Consider the following 17,750-nt stretch of genomic DNA (forward strand, 5'->3'; position numbering starts at 1 on the left):
ATCCAAGATGGCGACCGAAAACACCAGCTTGGCCACATTTTCAGACAAAATACTCGTTAGTACACGGTTCTACATGTCATTACCTATCAATCGCCAACAATCATACAATTGCTTAATTCAAAATCCTACAAAATTACATATGCCTCACATGTATAGTCTAATTTATTTTATTTTCTAATACCTATAATTTGTTTATAGCAGACCTACCCGTAGCAGCAGACCTGTATACTCAACGAATTACAAATGCTTCAATAAATAATTAAAATGGAGCCACACATCATCATTTCTCAAAGTATGTTCATGAACAAGCATGCAAAAAATTGTCCATAAGAATAACATTGGAAGTTAGTATGCAGGTTTGCTGCCACGGAAATGTAAAAATGGGGGATTTTAGGCCATATTCAAGTAGATCTCTACTAAATGAAGCCACATACCAATTATTATTAAGATATGCTGAGTAATAAGCTAGATATACAATTTTATTTTTTTCCCTATAAGGATAACATGGTGACAATGTTCTGTGTTTTCCGCCTTCAATATCTCGGTAACCAATGGTCATAGAGCAATGATTCAAAACACCAAATTGTTTGATTTTTTGAGCTGAATTCAATGGATTCGATTATTTTACTCTGAAAAGAGTTATTATGAATTTAGTGAATAGATGTCACACATGGCGGCCATCTTGGATTTACGACGTCATAAAAACCAAACCCCGCAATTTGAGGGTAAACACCCGGTACTACACCATTATGTGACATATAATAAAGAGATTCCACATAGTCACACATTTGCTTCACAAAAAATCCCACGGAAGCTGGATATGTGCAGTTTGCTCCTGGACTAGTATTAATAAACCTATTGATTGGTTAGGTTAAGCTGAAATAAACAAAACATACTTACAGCTGATGTATTTTTAACATTAGGTATATATGGAAAGTTCCCTTTGGAAAGCAATTACGACCTTATAGGGCAATTTAAGAAATAATGGATAACTTTGCGCAAGGTTTCTCGTCATGACGAACATTTTAAGTATATGGTTTATGGGGGTGTGACTTGTAGTTTCCTCAAAAGTTCATGGGTACTTTTGGCTTTATATATAGATGATACAACAATAAAACAGCTGATCAGCTGATTTACAACCAGTGCCGCCAACGTATTTTGCGTGCATACGACGTTGCCTGCATGTTACACGCTCACTATTTCGTGCCTTCACGTTGCAAATCTGGAGTGAGACAAAGTAATTAGAGTGGATGAGCGAATTGGCCACTTTGCTTTCTCAAATCAGTGAGAGAACATGTACATCGTTAGGTAACTGTAGGAAAAGAATAAAACAACTTTTAAAAATACATACAGCTGATTCAAATTATTAAATTAAACCGTAACAAAACACTAGCGCGCGTAGTGAATAAATGGAGAACTAATTGAGAGCGAGGAAAAGTAAATTTAGAGCGAGGGAAAATCAGCTGATCGATTTTCCCTTGCCCTAAATTAGAGCTTGGGAAACTACTACTTTCGCATTGATGTCAGCTGTTATCGAAAATGAAAATAGTTACTTTCGTTACTAAGGAGTGATGAAAAATATTTTCCATAACTATGAGGTAGTAGTGGAAGAATATTAGGAAAATCGACCTAACAAATTCGGACTAAGTTGAAGCTTTGCACAGTTGTTTAGTAAGCCTAAATAAATAAAATATCAAAAGTCCCCATAAATCCAGGCTGTGCTTCAGCCACCATCTTGGAAAATGGCGGCCAATTTTCACTTTTTTGACAATATTTCACAAACTATTGGTATTAGAGAATTTTCGTAAATGCAAAAATTAAAAAACGTCTAAAAATACATATTTTTTATATTTCAAGGTTTGCTCTATCTCTAACAGTTATTGAGATAAATAATAAAAGTTAATATTAAATTTAAAATTCCCATGTTATTCTTATGGAGGAAAATAAAATTGTTGCAGTTTGCTTATTTATGGATATATTTTGATCAAACTTGGCAAATTGATTTGTTTTATACTAAGCTATTAATATTTAACATAAATACACACTTTAGTACCCTCCCTATAGCAGTAAACCTAGTGTACTCGTTAAATTTGGTGTATACGTGTAGAATTTCATGGAATAGGTTTATACACCATCAATTTCGAGATCCGTCCAATCGGCTCGGCCCCAGTGACTCTGGAGTTTCCCATGTTAACCTTATGAGAAATGGAATTAATGAATCTTAACAGCTGTTTCAATTAAACAAGTTGGTTCTGTTCTATGATGTTCTTTTTCGTCTGCTGGCTAGTAACATAGACAAAAAGAATTAAATATAGACCGTCAGCTGTGCTGCGGTTACCATAGGTTCTGGCGCACACCGCTTGGAGCACCATGGTTGCCATGGTAGTTACGGCGTATGCGCTACGTAAACTACAGCGGTGTGCGCCGGAACCTACGGTAACCATGGCAACCGCAGCACGGTTGACAGTCTATATTTCATTCTTTTTGTCTATGCTAGTAATCACGATTTATCTTGCTTGCACTGTGACATCGTATCTGTTTAATTATTTATAACATACGCATAGTTTGCCAACAAATTGTATTGGATCGCAAACCTGGAAGTAAGATGAATGTATTAAACCATTAACTTTCTTTTTACCTCATCTAACTACGTGTTATTCCTCCAAATTGGTCCAGCCCTATTTTGCTTTGCCAACAATTTTGTCTGCCATACACATAACCCTAACCCTACTTTCACTTCTTTGTGGATTTGTGGAACGAAACGAAGGAACTGGACCAAGCAAACGAGTCTGCGTCTGTCATATTCCACAGCCTTCTAGATTTTGTCAACTATAAGAATAAACACTGTATGACACCCACCTATCTAATTGCAATCTGAGTTGTTGATATCTCCTTGATAAACTGAATTGTTCCGATTTGTGACTGCAATACTATACATCATGTCTGACGATGAAGTTTGTCCGGTATGCGTTATAAAGGTACTTAGTACTGATAAGAGCATTCAGTGTGACGGTCTATGTGACAGATGGTTTCATAAGGACTGTATAAAGATGACTGCCACTGAATATGCACGTTATGCTAACGATGATAGATTGAAGTGGGAATGTGGCCGAAATGACTGCATGAGACCGGAGGCCCAACCTCAAAACCTTCTTTTAAACCAGCTAACCATTCTCACGTCCAAAATTACTGAGCTTGCTGGGAAAGTAGACTCACTATCTGCTCTGCCTTCTAAATTGGATAATATCACGGCCAAACTGGATGAACTAAACAGCAACTTTGCGTCACTGGAGAACAGGATTGGTAACAATGAAATTAAGATCAAAACCATTGAGGATCGTTTAGAGAATATCAGCGTAACCCCAGCTACTAACCCCGAACTTATAATTGCTGAATCCAATGAGCGAGCCTACAGAGCCAGAAACATCATGATTTACGAATTGCCTGAGTGTGATAGCCGGGATGTCAGTGTCAGAAAAAAACATGATGTAGATCTGGCTGTTGAGCTCTTCAGTGGAGTGCGACCTGATGTGGTACTTGATGTGCGGGCTGCTGTTCGAGTTGGTAAAAAAACACCTAACAAGCCGAGACCCTTGAAAATTGTACTTGACAATGAAACTAATGCTAGAGGCTTCTCATTAGGAGTTTCACCTCTGAGACTGCAACTCAACTTGGCCATATGTTTTCTTCTGTTAAAGTGTCCAGAGACAGAACACCTCGTGAAATGCAATACTTTTTAAGACCCTGGCCTCTGAATTGGAGAAACGTATAAATCTGCTGGCGAAAAGGACCTGACGATTACCTACAAGAACAATGTCCCTCAAATTGTCAAACTTTCAAAAAACGATCAACTCCCAACTGTACACAAAATAGAATAAGTTGTTATTTCCAAAATGTCAATGGCCTGAGAAGTAAATTGGTTGATCTTGCTCACAGTGTTGCTGCCTCCTGTTATGATATACTGGCGTTTGTTGAGACTAACCTAACACCGGACATCAAGGACACTGAACTAGGCCTAGATGGTTTCAACATTTTCAGGTGTGACCGCAACGAACTTTCTAGCTGTAAATCTAGTGGAGGAGTTTCTCTTATTGCTGTCCGTAACACAATCCAAAGTCGCAATTGGTCTCCAACTACTTGCACCAGTGAAAGTGTATTTGTTGTGTGCAACCTGCTATCCTCTGTTGTGTTGTTTGGTTGTACTTATATACCTCCCAGCCAGCGTCTGTCCGCATACTCCAGTTACTGTGATGCTGTTGATGAAGTATTAATAACGGCTAATGTGGATAATACAATATTGATGGGGGATTTCAACTTGCCCAACGTTGAGTGGTCTGACTTTGATCCTACTATAGCGCTTGATGACTCTTCCCGTCTGGTCTCTGACTTGGCTCTCACGCATGGATTGACGCAGATCAACGGCGTCCGTAATTCCCGTGGCGTCTGTCTCGACCTCATTTTCTCATCCTTCCAAGAATCCATTGTTACTGCAGCTGATGACATCCTGCTGGCTGAAGACAGGCATCATCCAGCCCTCACAGTTATGCTTCCCATTAACAAGAAACCTCTGTTTCCTGAACCAAAATATGTTCTTAACTTTAGAAGATGTAACCTTGATGCAATTTTTCACCAACTACAAGATCTCACCATTCCACAGGCAAGTGACCTGCATAATATTAATGATGTTTTCAGCTCCTTCTGTGAGAACCTAAAGCTCCTAATTGAAGCTAATACTCCCCTTAAGATGATAAGGAATTCCAACTTTCCTAAATGGTTCTCAAGTGATTTAAAACGACTGATTATAGAGAAGAAGATGGCCCACAAATCATTTAAGGCGTCGGGAGACCACGTGGATTTCGTCAACTTCACAAGACTTAGAACTAGATGCAAGGAGATGACTCGTGTGTGCTACGATGCGTACATAGCCAACATTGAGGAGACGATTCCATCCAATATAAAGTCATTCTGGTCGCATATTGAGAATCTCAGGCAAACGTCTATACTGTTCCTCCAAGTCTTAAACTTGACTCTATGGTGGCGACTGATTGTGTTGACAAATGTGAACTTTTTGCGAAACATTTTTCATCTGTATTTTGCAGTGCTGACTTTCCTGTTCCTGCATTTGATTTTGGATTAAACGACACCGTCTCCCATTGCTCAATCTCGGCTACTGTTGTTGAAGAGAAGTTGAATGCTCTTGACCACAATAAGAGTGCAGGTCCGGATAATATCCCTCCACTTGTACTAAAGTTCTGTGCCCCTGTACTTGCTCCTCACCTGGCTGTGCTTTTCAATGCGTTAATTAAAGAGGGCATTTTCCCATCATTCTTAAAGCTTAGCTATGTTGTGCCCATTTTCAAATCTGGCAGTAGGTGTAATGCTAAAAACTATAGACCTATTGTGATTCAACCTACGATTGCTAAGGTTTTTGAAAGTATTGTCCTGGAACATTTATATTTTAACCTCAAGAAGTACATTGCACCTGAGCAGCATGGTTTTCTTGATGGAAAATCAACCATCACTAATCTCCTGTGTTTCCAAGAATTTGTAATGTCAGCCTTCGGTAGATCTAGTCAGGTCGACTGCGTGTACTTGGACTTTTCTAAGGCTTTTGACAGAGTTCAACATCGCCTTCTGGTAGCAAAACTGGCTGCCTATGGTGTTGGTGGTTCGTTGCTCAGGTGGGTGGAGAGCTATTTGAAGGAGAGATATCTCATCGTTAAGTGTGAAGGAGCTACTTCTAAACCATTCCCTGTAATCTCTGGTGTCCCCCAAGGTTCTCACATCGGACCCCTACTTTTTGATCTGTTCATCAACGATATTGGAACGGTCTTGACCACCAACTACCTCATGTTTGCTGACGACATAAAGATTTTCTCGGAAATCCACTCCGTGTCTGATCAAGAAAACCTTCAGAGATCCATAGGTAATGTCGTTGGGTGGTGCAAAAACAACTCCATGGACTTAAATGTATCTAAGTGCCAGGTCATGACTTTCAAGAGAGGACTGAACATTCTCAAGTCGGAATACTACATCAATGGGAGCACTCTTCCATCTATGGATAAAGTAAAGGACCTTGGAATATTCTTGACACCTTCACTCAGCCCCTTTGACCACATTGTCCACATCACATCAAGGGCGCATGCACTTCTGGGGTTTGTCTTCAGGTCTACTAGGAACATCCAAGATCCTCGGTCACTTGTGTTGCTGTACAAGACCTTGGTCCGTCCTATACTGGAGTATGGCTCTGTGATATGGTCGCCTCATCAGCTGGGTCACATTGATTTGCTGTCTCGAATCCAAGCTCGCTTCATTCGGATGTTGGGTATCCGGATTGGTTATGCTTATACCGATGTACCAATTGAAGAACTTCAGAGGATCTTTGGTATCCAACCTCTTCACATACGACGTAGACTGGCTGATCTTGTGGTACTGTACAAGCTGGTTAATGGTCTTCTGGACAGCCCCGACCTGCTCTTCAACATTGACCTTATTGTTCCGAGAGGTACTCGCTCCAGAGCAATTTTCCAGCGCAGATTCCATCCCACATCATATGCGTACAACAGCGGCTTGTCTCGGTTACTGCGTGAGGGCGCTGTGGCGGCTGCTCATGTGGACTTCTTCAGCACTTCAGCTCCTGTTTTTAAAAGATGTGCCAGTGCCTTTTTAACCTAGTGGCTGCCTAAGGGCTTCAGTAAAGTTTCAGTTATTTCTTTGGTGGTGCCTTTAAAGGGCCACATTTGTGTCCAGTTGGAGCTTCCTGTTTGTCTATTAAATAAGTTTCCTGTTGTGTTTGCGTTTGTTAAATTAATTTATGGCTGTTGTTTTGTATATATATATATATATTTATTTATTTTTATTGTTGTTGTTGTTGTTGTTGTTGTATCTTACTTTTTCTTTTGTTAGTCTACCGGTATTGCACTTGTTGTTTCCATTTTTCTCGTTGTTGTTATGTCTCGGTTGCATATTGTTAAATATTGTTGTTGTTATGTTTTTCCACTTCATATTTTACCTATTGTTGTTATCTTTTGCGCCATATTATTATGTCTTTTGCATCTTATGCCTGCTTCTCATTTTCATTCTTATTAATTGCACGTATTTTAGTAGCCTGTGAGTGAAAATTTAAAAACGTACGTTTTCAGGAAAAGCACTTTGCAAATTTTTTTCCCCTTTTTTCAAAACTTTTATTATTTTTTTTATTTCATTAACATTTGAAGTTTTATAAAATGTCCATGGTAACGCAATATCTTTGGTAGTTTCTTTTTAAAAGAGCATCTTTAGTGGAAAAACACAAAATCCTGTCACGACCATAACGGACGTTTAAATGAATATTAAAAATAGTTAGTATTATTTTTATAGATATGTTTTGTTATAAACTAATTTACTTTTATGACCATTATACAATAAAAAGGTCACTGAGCTTTTGGTATATTTAGTCTTTCTAGAAAAAAATAAAAAACTCAAAAAACTGAAAAAAAGCCAATAAAATCTTTTTAAGTTTGTATAACTCTGAGAAAACTTACCTGAGACCCGAAAAATCGTTATGTTTGTATAGAGGTGTGCTTCTTTTGTGTATAAAACATTAAAATATGACGATGTTTTAATTTTTGAAATTTTTATGATAGAAATCATAAACGTGATGGTCAGGGACAAGCGGTACGGTCGTGAATTGTCTGGAATAATCTTAATCTTTCTAAACAATCCTTCAATTATCCTGTTAGTTATAATAAAAATATGTGTTTCAATTGCACTAAACTGTTCAATTTACAATTATACCGGGTGTACACAAAAGAAGTAAACAACTTTGTTTTAAAATTATAGCGAAGTTTTACTAACTTATAAAGACTAACATACACCATTAGAAAGAGAAAAACCTCAAGTTTTTTCCTATATACTATAAGTGCTCAATATGTGAACCTCGGCTTGCTTTGCAGACATCTATTCTAAAATCAAATTCTGACCAAACCTTTTGAAGAGTGGCTTCATTAACACTTTGTACTGCAGCAGTAATGCGATTCCTGAGCTCCAAAAGAGTCAACGGCAAAGGAGGAACAAAAACTCTGTCTTTCACATAACCCCACAAAAAAAAATCACACGGGGTTAAGTCCGGGCTTCGTGGAGGCCAACGTAAGAGGTGTAAGTTGTCGTCAGCAGCACGGCCAATCCAGCGCTGCGGTAGACTCTCGTCAAGGTAGTCTCTTACATCGTGCAGCCAGTGTGGCGGTGCACCATCTTGCACCCAAACAAAGTCTTCACTGTCTTCCTCGAGTTGAGGCATCAACCATTCACTCAGCATGTCTAAGTAAGCATTTCCTCTGACGGTTGCTTCTTGAAAGAAAAATGGACCATACACCTTCTTCTTTGATACAGCACAAAATACGTTCAGCTTAGGTGAGTCTCTCTCATGTTCAACAGACTCTCGAGGATTTTCGGTCCCCCAAATTCTTACATTGTGTCTGTTTACTTTACCACTTATGTGGAACGTTGATTCGTCGCCAAAAATGAGTCTTTCATAGAAACCATCTTCTTCCTGCAGTTCCTGCAGATCACTACAAAACTCAAAGCGTTTCACTTTGTCGCCATCGTTCAGACTTTGCAACAACTGCAGTTTGTACGGAAACATCTTCAGACGTTTTCTCAAAACCTTCCAAATCGTGGAATGCGGCATTTGAAGCTCCATACTCATCTTCCGCGTTGATTTCCTCGGAGTGTGTACAACAGTTGCACGGACTAACTCAACCTGAGCATCAGACGTCGCTGGTCTTCCAGAGCTCTTTCCTTTTCTTATGCAACCCGTGGCCTTGAATTTCCGATGCCAATCGTAGATTGATTTCCTATTTGGAGGGTCTCTATGATATCGTGTCCGAAAACGACGCTGAACAGTGGTAGCAGATCGAGTTCTTTCAAACTCCAGGACACAAAACGACTTTTCTGTAAGAGTATTGACCATTTTCAACGAAATCACTAAACGACTACTTTTGCCACATTGTTGGCATTGTTGACAACAGTCAGCTGTGTGGAACAAAACTTGAGGTGTTTTCCAACACATTGATACCAACCACAGCGATGTCGAACACGTAGTTTTTGTTATATTAACGTACAAAGTTGTTTACTTCTTTTGTGTACACCCGGTATTAAAGTTCTTGTCACGACCAAACACACTATAATCCAAAAGGCTGGATTGGTCGTGAAAAAACCCGCGATGGTCGTGAAACTTTGGTCGTGAAATTACGTGTTATTTGGCTCTGTTCTGGTGGTAGCCCTGCACCTCATGTTCGAGGATACAAAGTGGACTTCAAGGTTAATCTAGCAATTGAAATAACTTATAAACAAAAATTAACACCATGTCTACTTCATCGAATGACTACGTACGGTCATGGACACACCAAAATTACAAAAAACACAATCTTTCCTTTATTAATCTTGTAATTCCTCCTTTCAACTCGAAACGACCGGCACCACAATCCTGACGTACACCCCGAACTAGTCTCTAAAACCAACTGACTCCATCGACGCCAGGCTTGCCACTGTCGTGCTCCAAAGTTGAAAAATTTTCCCAAATGGTCGTGACGCCAAATCGAGGGACAGACTTATTTTGTCATGGTAGTCAGTTTGTAATGACAATAAAATTATAATATGCTCCTTTTTTGTAAGTTTAATAACCATTGATGACATAAAAATATGGCTTTATATATTTCGGCATGAATAATTAGTCTAAAAACAGCGTGAAAGTTGGAGAATGTACCCTAGGGACACGTCATGGTCGTGAATTTCGAGACTTTAAAAATACAAAAAAAAAACCTAGAACCTATTTAAAACCAAATAAATGTGTGTAACATGTTGCCCCCGTCCCAAAAAATATTAAAACACATAATAATAAACTACAAATCCAGTATCTACGAAGTAAAAGGCCAGGGACATGAAAACGTACGTTTTTAAATTTTCACTCCTGTACCAAATTTGCTATGTCTTTGTATGCCTTATACTAGAAATGTTTCAGCCTATGAATGTATTTTTGTTTTCTTTTATACTGGTTATGTATTTTGCATGTCATGTCTGCTTTTTAATTTATTCTATTATTGCTCATATTTATTACCTAATTATGCTATGTTATTAAGTGATTTAATCCTATTTAATGTATATTCTAATGTAAAAATGGTGTTACCGTTGAATGAATAAATAAATAAATAAATAAATAAATAGCATTAAAGTTACAAGGATTACCAACAGGGTGCAGCACTATTATTTCTTTTACATTTATGACAACAGCTAATTTGCAACCAAAAGGTGAGTGAGCATAGCGAACGAACTTCAACCTGGAGGCGAGTTAGCGTAGTGAACGAGCTAATCTGAAGGCAAGTGCCATGCGAACGAGATCATCTTGAAAATTAAGAAGTTAAACGGGGCAAAGCCCGCGGGTTACAGCTAGTCTATATATATAAAATACAATGTATGTTTGTTTGTATGTATGTTTGTTAGTATGTTTGTTTGTTTGTACTTTATGGACTCCGAAACCGCTCGACAGATTGTAATGAAACTTTCAGGTATTATTAAGCATTATTCAAGGATGGTTTGTGTGAAGTTTGGGGCAGATCTGTCAAAAGAGCTCCGCCCCAGTGGCTCTGGAGTTTCCCATGTTAACCTTATGAGTATTTATATTTAAATGTAAAGAATCTTAACAGCTGGTTCAACTAAAGAATTTGATTCTGTGATGTTCAGTAGCATTAAAAATTTAATAGGTTTACCAACAGGGTGCAGCACTATTATTTTTTCAAATGTATGACAACAGCTAATTTGTAAGGTGAGTGAGCGTAGCGAGCGAGCTAACCTGAAGGCAAGTGAGCGCAGCAAACGAGCTTCAACCTTAAGGTGAGTGAGCGTAGCGAACGAACTTTAACCAGGACGTGATTGAGCCATGCGAACGATCTCATCTTGAAAATGAACGAGCATTTGAGATAAAACCACATTAGGACAGGACGACGTGTCGGGCCAGCTAGTGGTATATAAAGAAGAGTGAAATTTTAAAAAATCATTTAAATTTAATAATTAGTATTTTTGCAATTTCAAAATTGAAATTTAAAATGTCAATGATAAATTAGAAGATATGTTATCAAGGGAGATATGCTAGCTGTAACCCCTGATATAACAGCCGTAGATGAAGGTAAATCATGTACGTCAAAGTTTTATTCGAAGATTTGGTCTGTTTTTCTTATATCAGCCTACACAAGATTTAAAATTAATCAAACCCAAAATGGTGGTATCCACTACTTACCAGATTTAAAAGTCATAACTTAATCTTAAACGTTTCTATTAAGGCTATAAAAGTTTAATTTTGTTTCTAAATGCGTTGGCGGATGTGTAACTATTATATGCAACAGATGTAAAGATTAAAATGTTTCTAATTTATGTCCTCTTCCCGTTGCAAAGCACGGGTACAACAGCTAGTTATCTATATTATTTTAAATAGTGTACAGCTTTTAAGGTAAAATAAGTTAACGCCACACTACACTGTTTTAACCAACTTCCCACACAAGGATTTAGTCCAGATAACAGCTGTTTGCCGCCAGCTTAATCAAATGGGGTTTCATTACGTAATACTGTACTGTAATGAGCTTTTACCGGACAACAACCAGCTGATTTTATTTGGCAATGAGTGATTATAAACAAATACATAACCTCTCTTTGAGGTTAGGAGTAGTGATTGTTAGTCATTTAGCCTGTGGGAATATATGAGGAATTCTACAGATTTTTTATTGTTAAGTTAGCTTAGAGTCGCATAGCGTAAAATATCGTACGTCACTCGTCCAAAATGTGTTTACCGGACTCGTATGGTAATCCTGCACCACACTCATCTGGTAAACACATATTTTCAGGACTAGTAACATAATATACTATTACTTTTCTGAGGATTTTTATTTTAACTAAGTAAATTCCATTACAATTTGTTATTCATTTTTACAAAGGTTTTAAGTATTTACATCTACATTGCTTGCTTAAAATTTTTATATTTAGACATTATGGAGTCAGTAGTAACATTTTTATCCATAATAGGATCAGCCCAAAATAAGCAGGGGATTTCTTGTAAATGCTTTAACTAACATCCTAAATTTAACTTGTGCATCCAATTAGTACCTTTGTATACCGTACCTTATTTTTCCTACTCTAATCTTTGTCGCTATTTTGTTGTGTTCTAAACTTATATTCTTATAGTTACAATGTCTTACCACAGCTACAGATGGACCAAAATCTATGAAAGAACTCAGAGAATAAATCTGCCACAGGCCACAAACCGCCAGATGTGCTAGACCTTGTTGCATGGCATAACCCACTCCGTCAAGCCATGTACCGTTTGGACTTGTTGTACCCCACCGTTGGTGGATTATGTGGTGGAGATTGAAGTTCAATTTCTTCGAAAGCTCTCTAAATACCATGACTTCTACCCCATCGATTTCATCTGAGGTTGTGTTAAGAGATGATCCATTTGCTTTAAAGAACAGCAAGTTATTAATAGATACTATTTCACTTTTTAAACGTCTTTATTTCTACACTGTACTTATGTTTATTCCTACAGTCAAGCTAAAAATAAATTCTAGGCAGGGCTTTAAAAAATATGATTTTCTTCTGGATACAATAATGTTTAAACGATTAATTGATAATACTCACATTTCTAGAAAAAGCTTTTACGTCATACTGCAGCAAAACAGCAGTTGTTAGCGAATTTCCCATATATAGAAGGGAACAAACAATTACCGTAGGTCTTATAGTAAGACCTAAACCCCGGACCAATTGACTTTTTCGTTTTGAAGTCAGAGGTTAAATTACCCTCTGTTCAAATTGATTAATATATGTGTTTGTGTCCGTTAGCATGATAACTCGAGCAAAAATTATTCGATTTTGATGAAATTTGGTAGGTACAAAAGTGTAAACATAAGAAATTTCAAAGAAGTTTGCAAACCAACATATTGGGGTTCAATGAGGTAAAAATAGGTTTTTCCCATTTTTCGATCTCTAAAATCACTAAATTTCGCACTTTCATTCTGAACGAGCATAATTAGAATCAGATAAGCTTTATTCAAGAACTATACAATATATACGAGTAAAAATTTAAAAACGTACGTTTTCAGGAAACACACTTTGCAAATTTTTTTCCCCTTTTTTCAAAACTTTTATTATTTTTTTGATTTCATTAACATTTGAAGTTTTATAAAATGTCCATGGTAACGCAATATCTTTGGTAGTTTCTTTTTAAAAGAGCATCTTTAGTGGAAAAACACAAAATCCTGTCACGACCATAACGGACGTTTAAATGAATATTAAAAATAGTTAATATTATTTTTATAACTATGTTTTGCTATAAACTAATTTACTTTTATGACCATTATACATTAAAAAGGTCACTGAGCTTTTAGTATATTTGGTCTTTCTAGAAAAAAATAAAAAACTCAAAAAAATTGAAAAAAAACCAATAATATCTTTTTAAGTTTGTATAACTCTGAAAAAACTTACCTGAGACCCGAAAAATCGTTATGTTTGTATAGAGGCGTGCTTCTTTTGTGTATAAAACATTAAAATATGACGATATTTTAATTTTTGAAATTTTTATGACAGAAATCATAAACGTGATGGTCAGGGACAAGCGGTACGGTCGTGAATTTTATAAAAAAATCTAAATCTTTCTAAACAATCCTTTAATTATACTGTTAGTTATAGTAAAAATATGTGTTTCAATTGAACTAAACTGTTCAAATTACAATTATATTAAAGTTATTGTCACGACCAAACACACTATAATCCATAAGGCTGGATAGGTCGTGAAAAAACCCGCGATGGTCGTGAAACTTTGGTCGTGAAATTACGTGTTATTTGGCTCTGTTCTGGCGGTAGCTCTGCACCTCATGTTCGAGGATACAAAGTGGACTTCTAGGTTAATCTAGCAATTGAAATATCTTATAAACAAAAATTAACACCATGTCTACTTCATCGAATGACTATGTACGGTCATGGACACACCAAAATTACAAAAAACACAACCTTTCCTGTATTAATCTTGTAATTCCTCCTTTCAACTCGAAACGACCGGCACTACAATCCTGACGTACACCCCGAACTAGTCTCTAAAACCAACTGACTCCATCAACGCCAGGCTTGCCACTGTCGTGCTCCAAAGTTGAAAAATTTTCCCAAATGGTCGTGACACCAAATCGAGGGACAGACTTATTATGTCATGGTAGTCAGTTTGCAATGACAATAAAATTATAATATGCTCCTTTTTTGTAAGTTTAATAACCATTGATGACATAAAAATATGGCTTTATATATTTCGGCATGAATAATTAGTCTAAAAACAGCGTGAAAGTTGGAAAATGTACCCTAGGGACACGTCATGGTCGTGAATTTCGAGACTTTAAAAATACGAAAAAAATACCTAGAACCTATTTAAAACCAAATAAATGTGTGTAACATGTTGCCCCCATCCCAAAAATATTAAAACACATAATAATAAACTACAAATCCAGTAGCTACGAAGTAAAAGGCCAGGGACATGAAAACGTACGTTTTTAAATTTTCACTCATACATGAAATATACAGGGTGAGTTTTAATTGTCCCCCCCCCCCATCTTTTTTCTACATTTTTTCAAATATCAATCCCAGACCACTTCCAAACATTGTTGGGTATTAAGTACTTCATTTTGACAAGGTGGTCATTTCCGGCCGCCATCTTGGATCCGCCATATTGGATGCAAAATATTTTTTTCAAACGTAAAGGTGGCGTTATGGCTTATTATTTCGAACTAGATTTTTACCCTGATTACAATGCCGCAAACCGTTTTTAAAAATCTTGATCCATTCCAAAGTTATGTTATTATTATAGTTATTATTAGTATTAGAGGTGGCTGTGGCAAAGGCCATTTTCACTTGTGTTACACAATATATTTTTCCTACAGTCACTATAAAGCATACAAATAATTAGTCTTTCAAACACTATACAACACGTTTTTAGGTTCAGCTGGCAACACAAATAGAAAAAAAAACGGGAGAAAGTAGTCACCGGTCCATATCACTCCGCTAATTTTTCCTCGGCAAGCAATGTGCTCCGCGACTTGAGAAAATAGTTCCGTATGTTTTTGTAACTTGCAGTGGTTTCCGCGCCTAAAAAAATGCATTAAAGCAGGTATTTTCTTGTTTATTAAGATCGTAGGAATGTTTTAAAAACGTTTAAAAGAAAAGTCCAGAAAGTTCAGAGAACATATCCTACTAATATTATAAATGAGAAAGTTTAGATGTATGGATGTATGGATGTATGGATGTATGTTTGTGACAAGTGAACGCGAAAAATACTGGTCGGATTGGGCTGAAATTTGGCATGATGATAGCTCACATTCCCGATTAACATATAGGCATATTCTTATTTCAAAAATCCTTTCGGGCTCCGCCCCAATGGCTCTGGAGTTTCCCATGTTAACCTTATGAGAAATGGAATTATTGAATCTTAACAGCTGATTCAACTAAACAAGTTGGTTCTGTTCTATGATGTTCAATAGCATTAAAGTTACAAGGATTACCAACAGGGTGCAGCACTATTATTTCTTTTACATTTATGACAACAGCTAATTTGCAACCAAAAGGTGAGTGAGCGTAGCGAACGAACTTCAACCTGGAGGCAAATTAGCGTAGCGAATGAGCTAACCTGAAGGCAAGTGAGCGCAGCGAACGAGCTCCAACCTAAAGGTGAGTGAGCGTAGCGAACGAGCTCCAACTTAAAGGTGAGTGAGCGTAGCGAACAAACTTCAACCAGGACGTGATTGAGCCATGCGAACGAGATAATCTTAAAAATTAAGAAGTTAAACGGGGCAAAGCCCGCGGGTTACAGCTAGTAAACTATAAACACGAAATGACAGGTTAAATCGTAGTTATAATAGTCAATCAGCTGCTAATAGTATTATTTTTCATTAAGTGTTGCCAACTTATCTCCAAGCGTACACGGATAACATTCATAATAGAACCACGCTGTGTGTTGTTTCGTTGGAGTCCTGATGTGCGCCAAAGTATAAACCATACGACAAAGTATAAACCGTACGACAAAGTATAAATATGCAGCAATTAGCAGCTTTCTGTACCATAAACAGTACAAGGAATCCAACTTTGTCGGGTGACGGTAGGGAAAAATTTTATATAGTAGAGCTTAGCAAAAAGAAATAAACTAGTGTATTGAAGTGTTGTTGTATGCCTTACGTTTATTGAGAACATTAAAAAAAGTGTAAATTAAAAATTCACATGTTATTCTAATGGAGAATAAATGAATTGCTGTATGTTGCTTGTTTATGGGGTAGTAGTACTCATTAAAACTAAAAGTAATGTTATTTATTTCCTATTTAAATAACATTAATCTTAATAGGATTGCTGTACAAGCAAGCCATGCTATATGTGTTGATGTGTGGATAAGTAACCCCCTTTTTTGGGGAAGGGGGAGGACAGACAAGCCCAGTTTTAGCATATGTTGTAGGTATATCGTATGGTATACTAGATTAAAGTGGTTTTACTGACAGTTTCAAAGTTTTTTTTTTACTTTTTTATTGATCTACCCTTATATTGTATAATATTATTTTAGTATTTGAAAATCTTAAGTAGCCTCTTGACTTTTGTAACAACCAACTGCGGAAACATTATGTACTACATTGAGTTATTTATTTTTAAATAAAATTTGCAGAATATATGTTAATGACGAAAAAAAATAAAAAAGCCTACTTAAATGGTAACCAATCAAACAACTAATTCTGTAAACTTTAAAAAAAAAAAACTGGCTTGGATGGGTGTTTTTTGCCATTGAATCTCAAATTTACAACATGTTTTCGAATACATTTGCTTTGTATTCCCAATAACACACATAAAATTTACACAAATAAAAATTGTTAAGATAAGACATAAGTAAAAATTGTTAATCTTCCCACGCTTGATCTCTTCACTCCTGACAATAGTGAATGGAGGATAGTTCATGAAAGCACCTGTTAAATTTACCCCTTTGAAATCATCAAAATTTGAGCGGCTTCTATGGCCAATAACTTCTTGAACACTACTTTTGAAAAATGAACGAGGAAACGGAAATATAGGACTCAGTTCAAAAAAAGAACCATCTTGCAACGACATCACAACCACTTCAGGTGAAGAACTGTTCTCAAAACAATTGCTGAATTTCGTTAGATTTACAGAGGATGTATTATTGGTATGTAGTGAGTAGAAAGCACCTTTAAATCTCCTATAACTGACCTTTTCACTTAGCTGAGGTGTAGTGTCCACCATAATCACACTGTCACAACTATAAACCAATTCCACTTCAGACTTGAATAGAGTAAACACTTTATTTTCACCATGGAAATAACCGATTAAAATATTTAAAATGTGTTGATTTTCAGAAATAAAACAAAAAGATGGAAATGACTGCAGTAAAGGTACAACTAACAATAAACTTTTACTTGTCTCTGCTTCATCATTTGAATCACTTTGAAACCGCAAAGAGCTTCTCACTTGTGGAAACAAAACATTGAAAAAACTAAATAGAAAGAACATTAACCTTCCCATTGTGAGTGGACAAAGACACAGTTTCATTCAGAACTGCCAAATCTAAGGACTTAAGTTTGAAAACTAATACCATGCCTGACCAATATGCTTACTGGCCCACATGTATTTATTAGGCCCTGCATGTTAAACGACACAAGTCCACGTGAATTAATTATGAGTTCATGGAGATGTTA

The 17,750-nt window shown here is 36.7% G+C and overlaps 1 protein-coding gene across 1 annotated transcript; it reads left to right on the top strand.

The window, feature by feature from the left end:
- Window positions 1-3,050: 3,050 nt before the first annotated feature.
- On the top strand, window positions 3,051-6,675 carry LOC129003249 (uncharacterized). The gene is made up of 3 exons (XM_054431542.1): window positions 3,051-3,697; window positions 3,937-4,989; window positions 5,100-6,675. Exons 1-3 carry the CDS (start codon window positions 3,051-3,053, stop codon window positions 6,673-6,675), a joined length of 3,276 nt encoding a protein of 1,091 aa, XP_054287517.1.
- Window positions 6,676-17,750: the final 11,075 nt, after the last annotated feature.

This window comes from Macrosteles quadrilineatus, unplaced genomic scaffold, assembly GCF_028750875.1.
Source record: "Macrosteles quadrilineatus isolate MER2022 unplaced genomic scaffold, UCM_ALF_1.0 Scaffold_9__3_contigs__length_116548681, whole genome shotgun sequence".
NCBI classification, from domain to species: Eukaryota; Metazoa; Arthropoda; class Insecta; order Hemiptera; family Cicadellidae; genus Macrosteles; species Macrosteles quadrilineatus.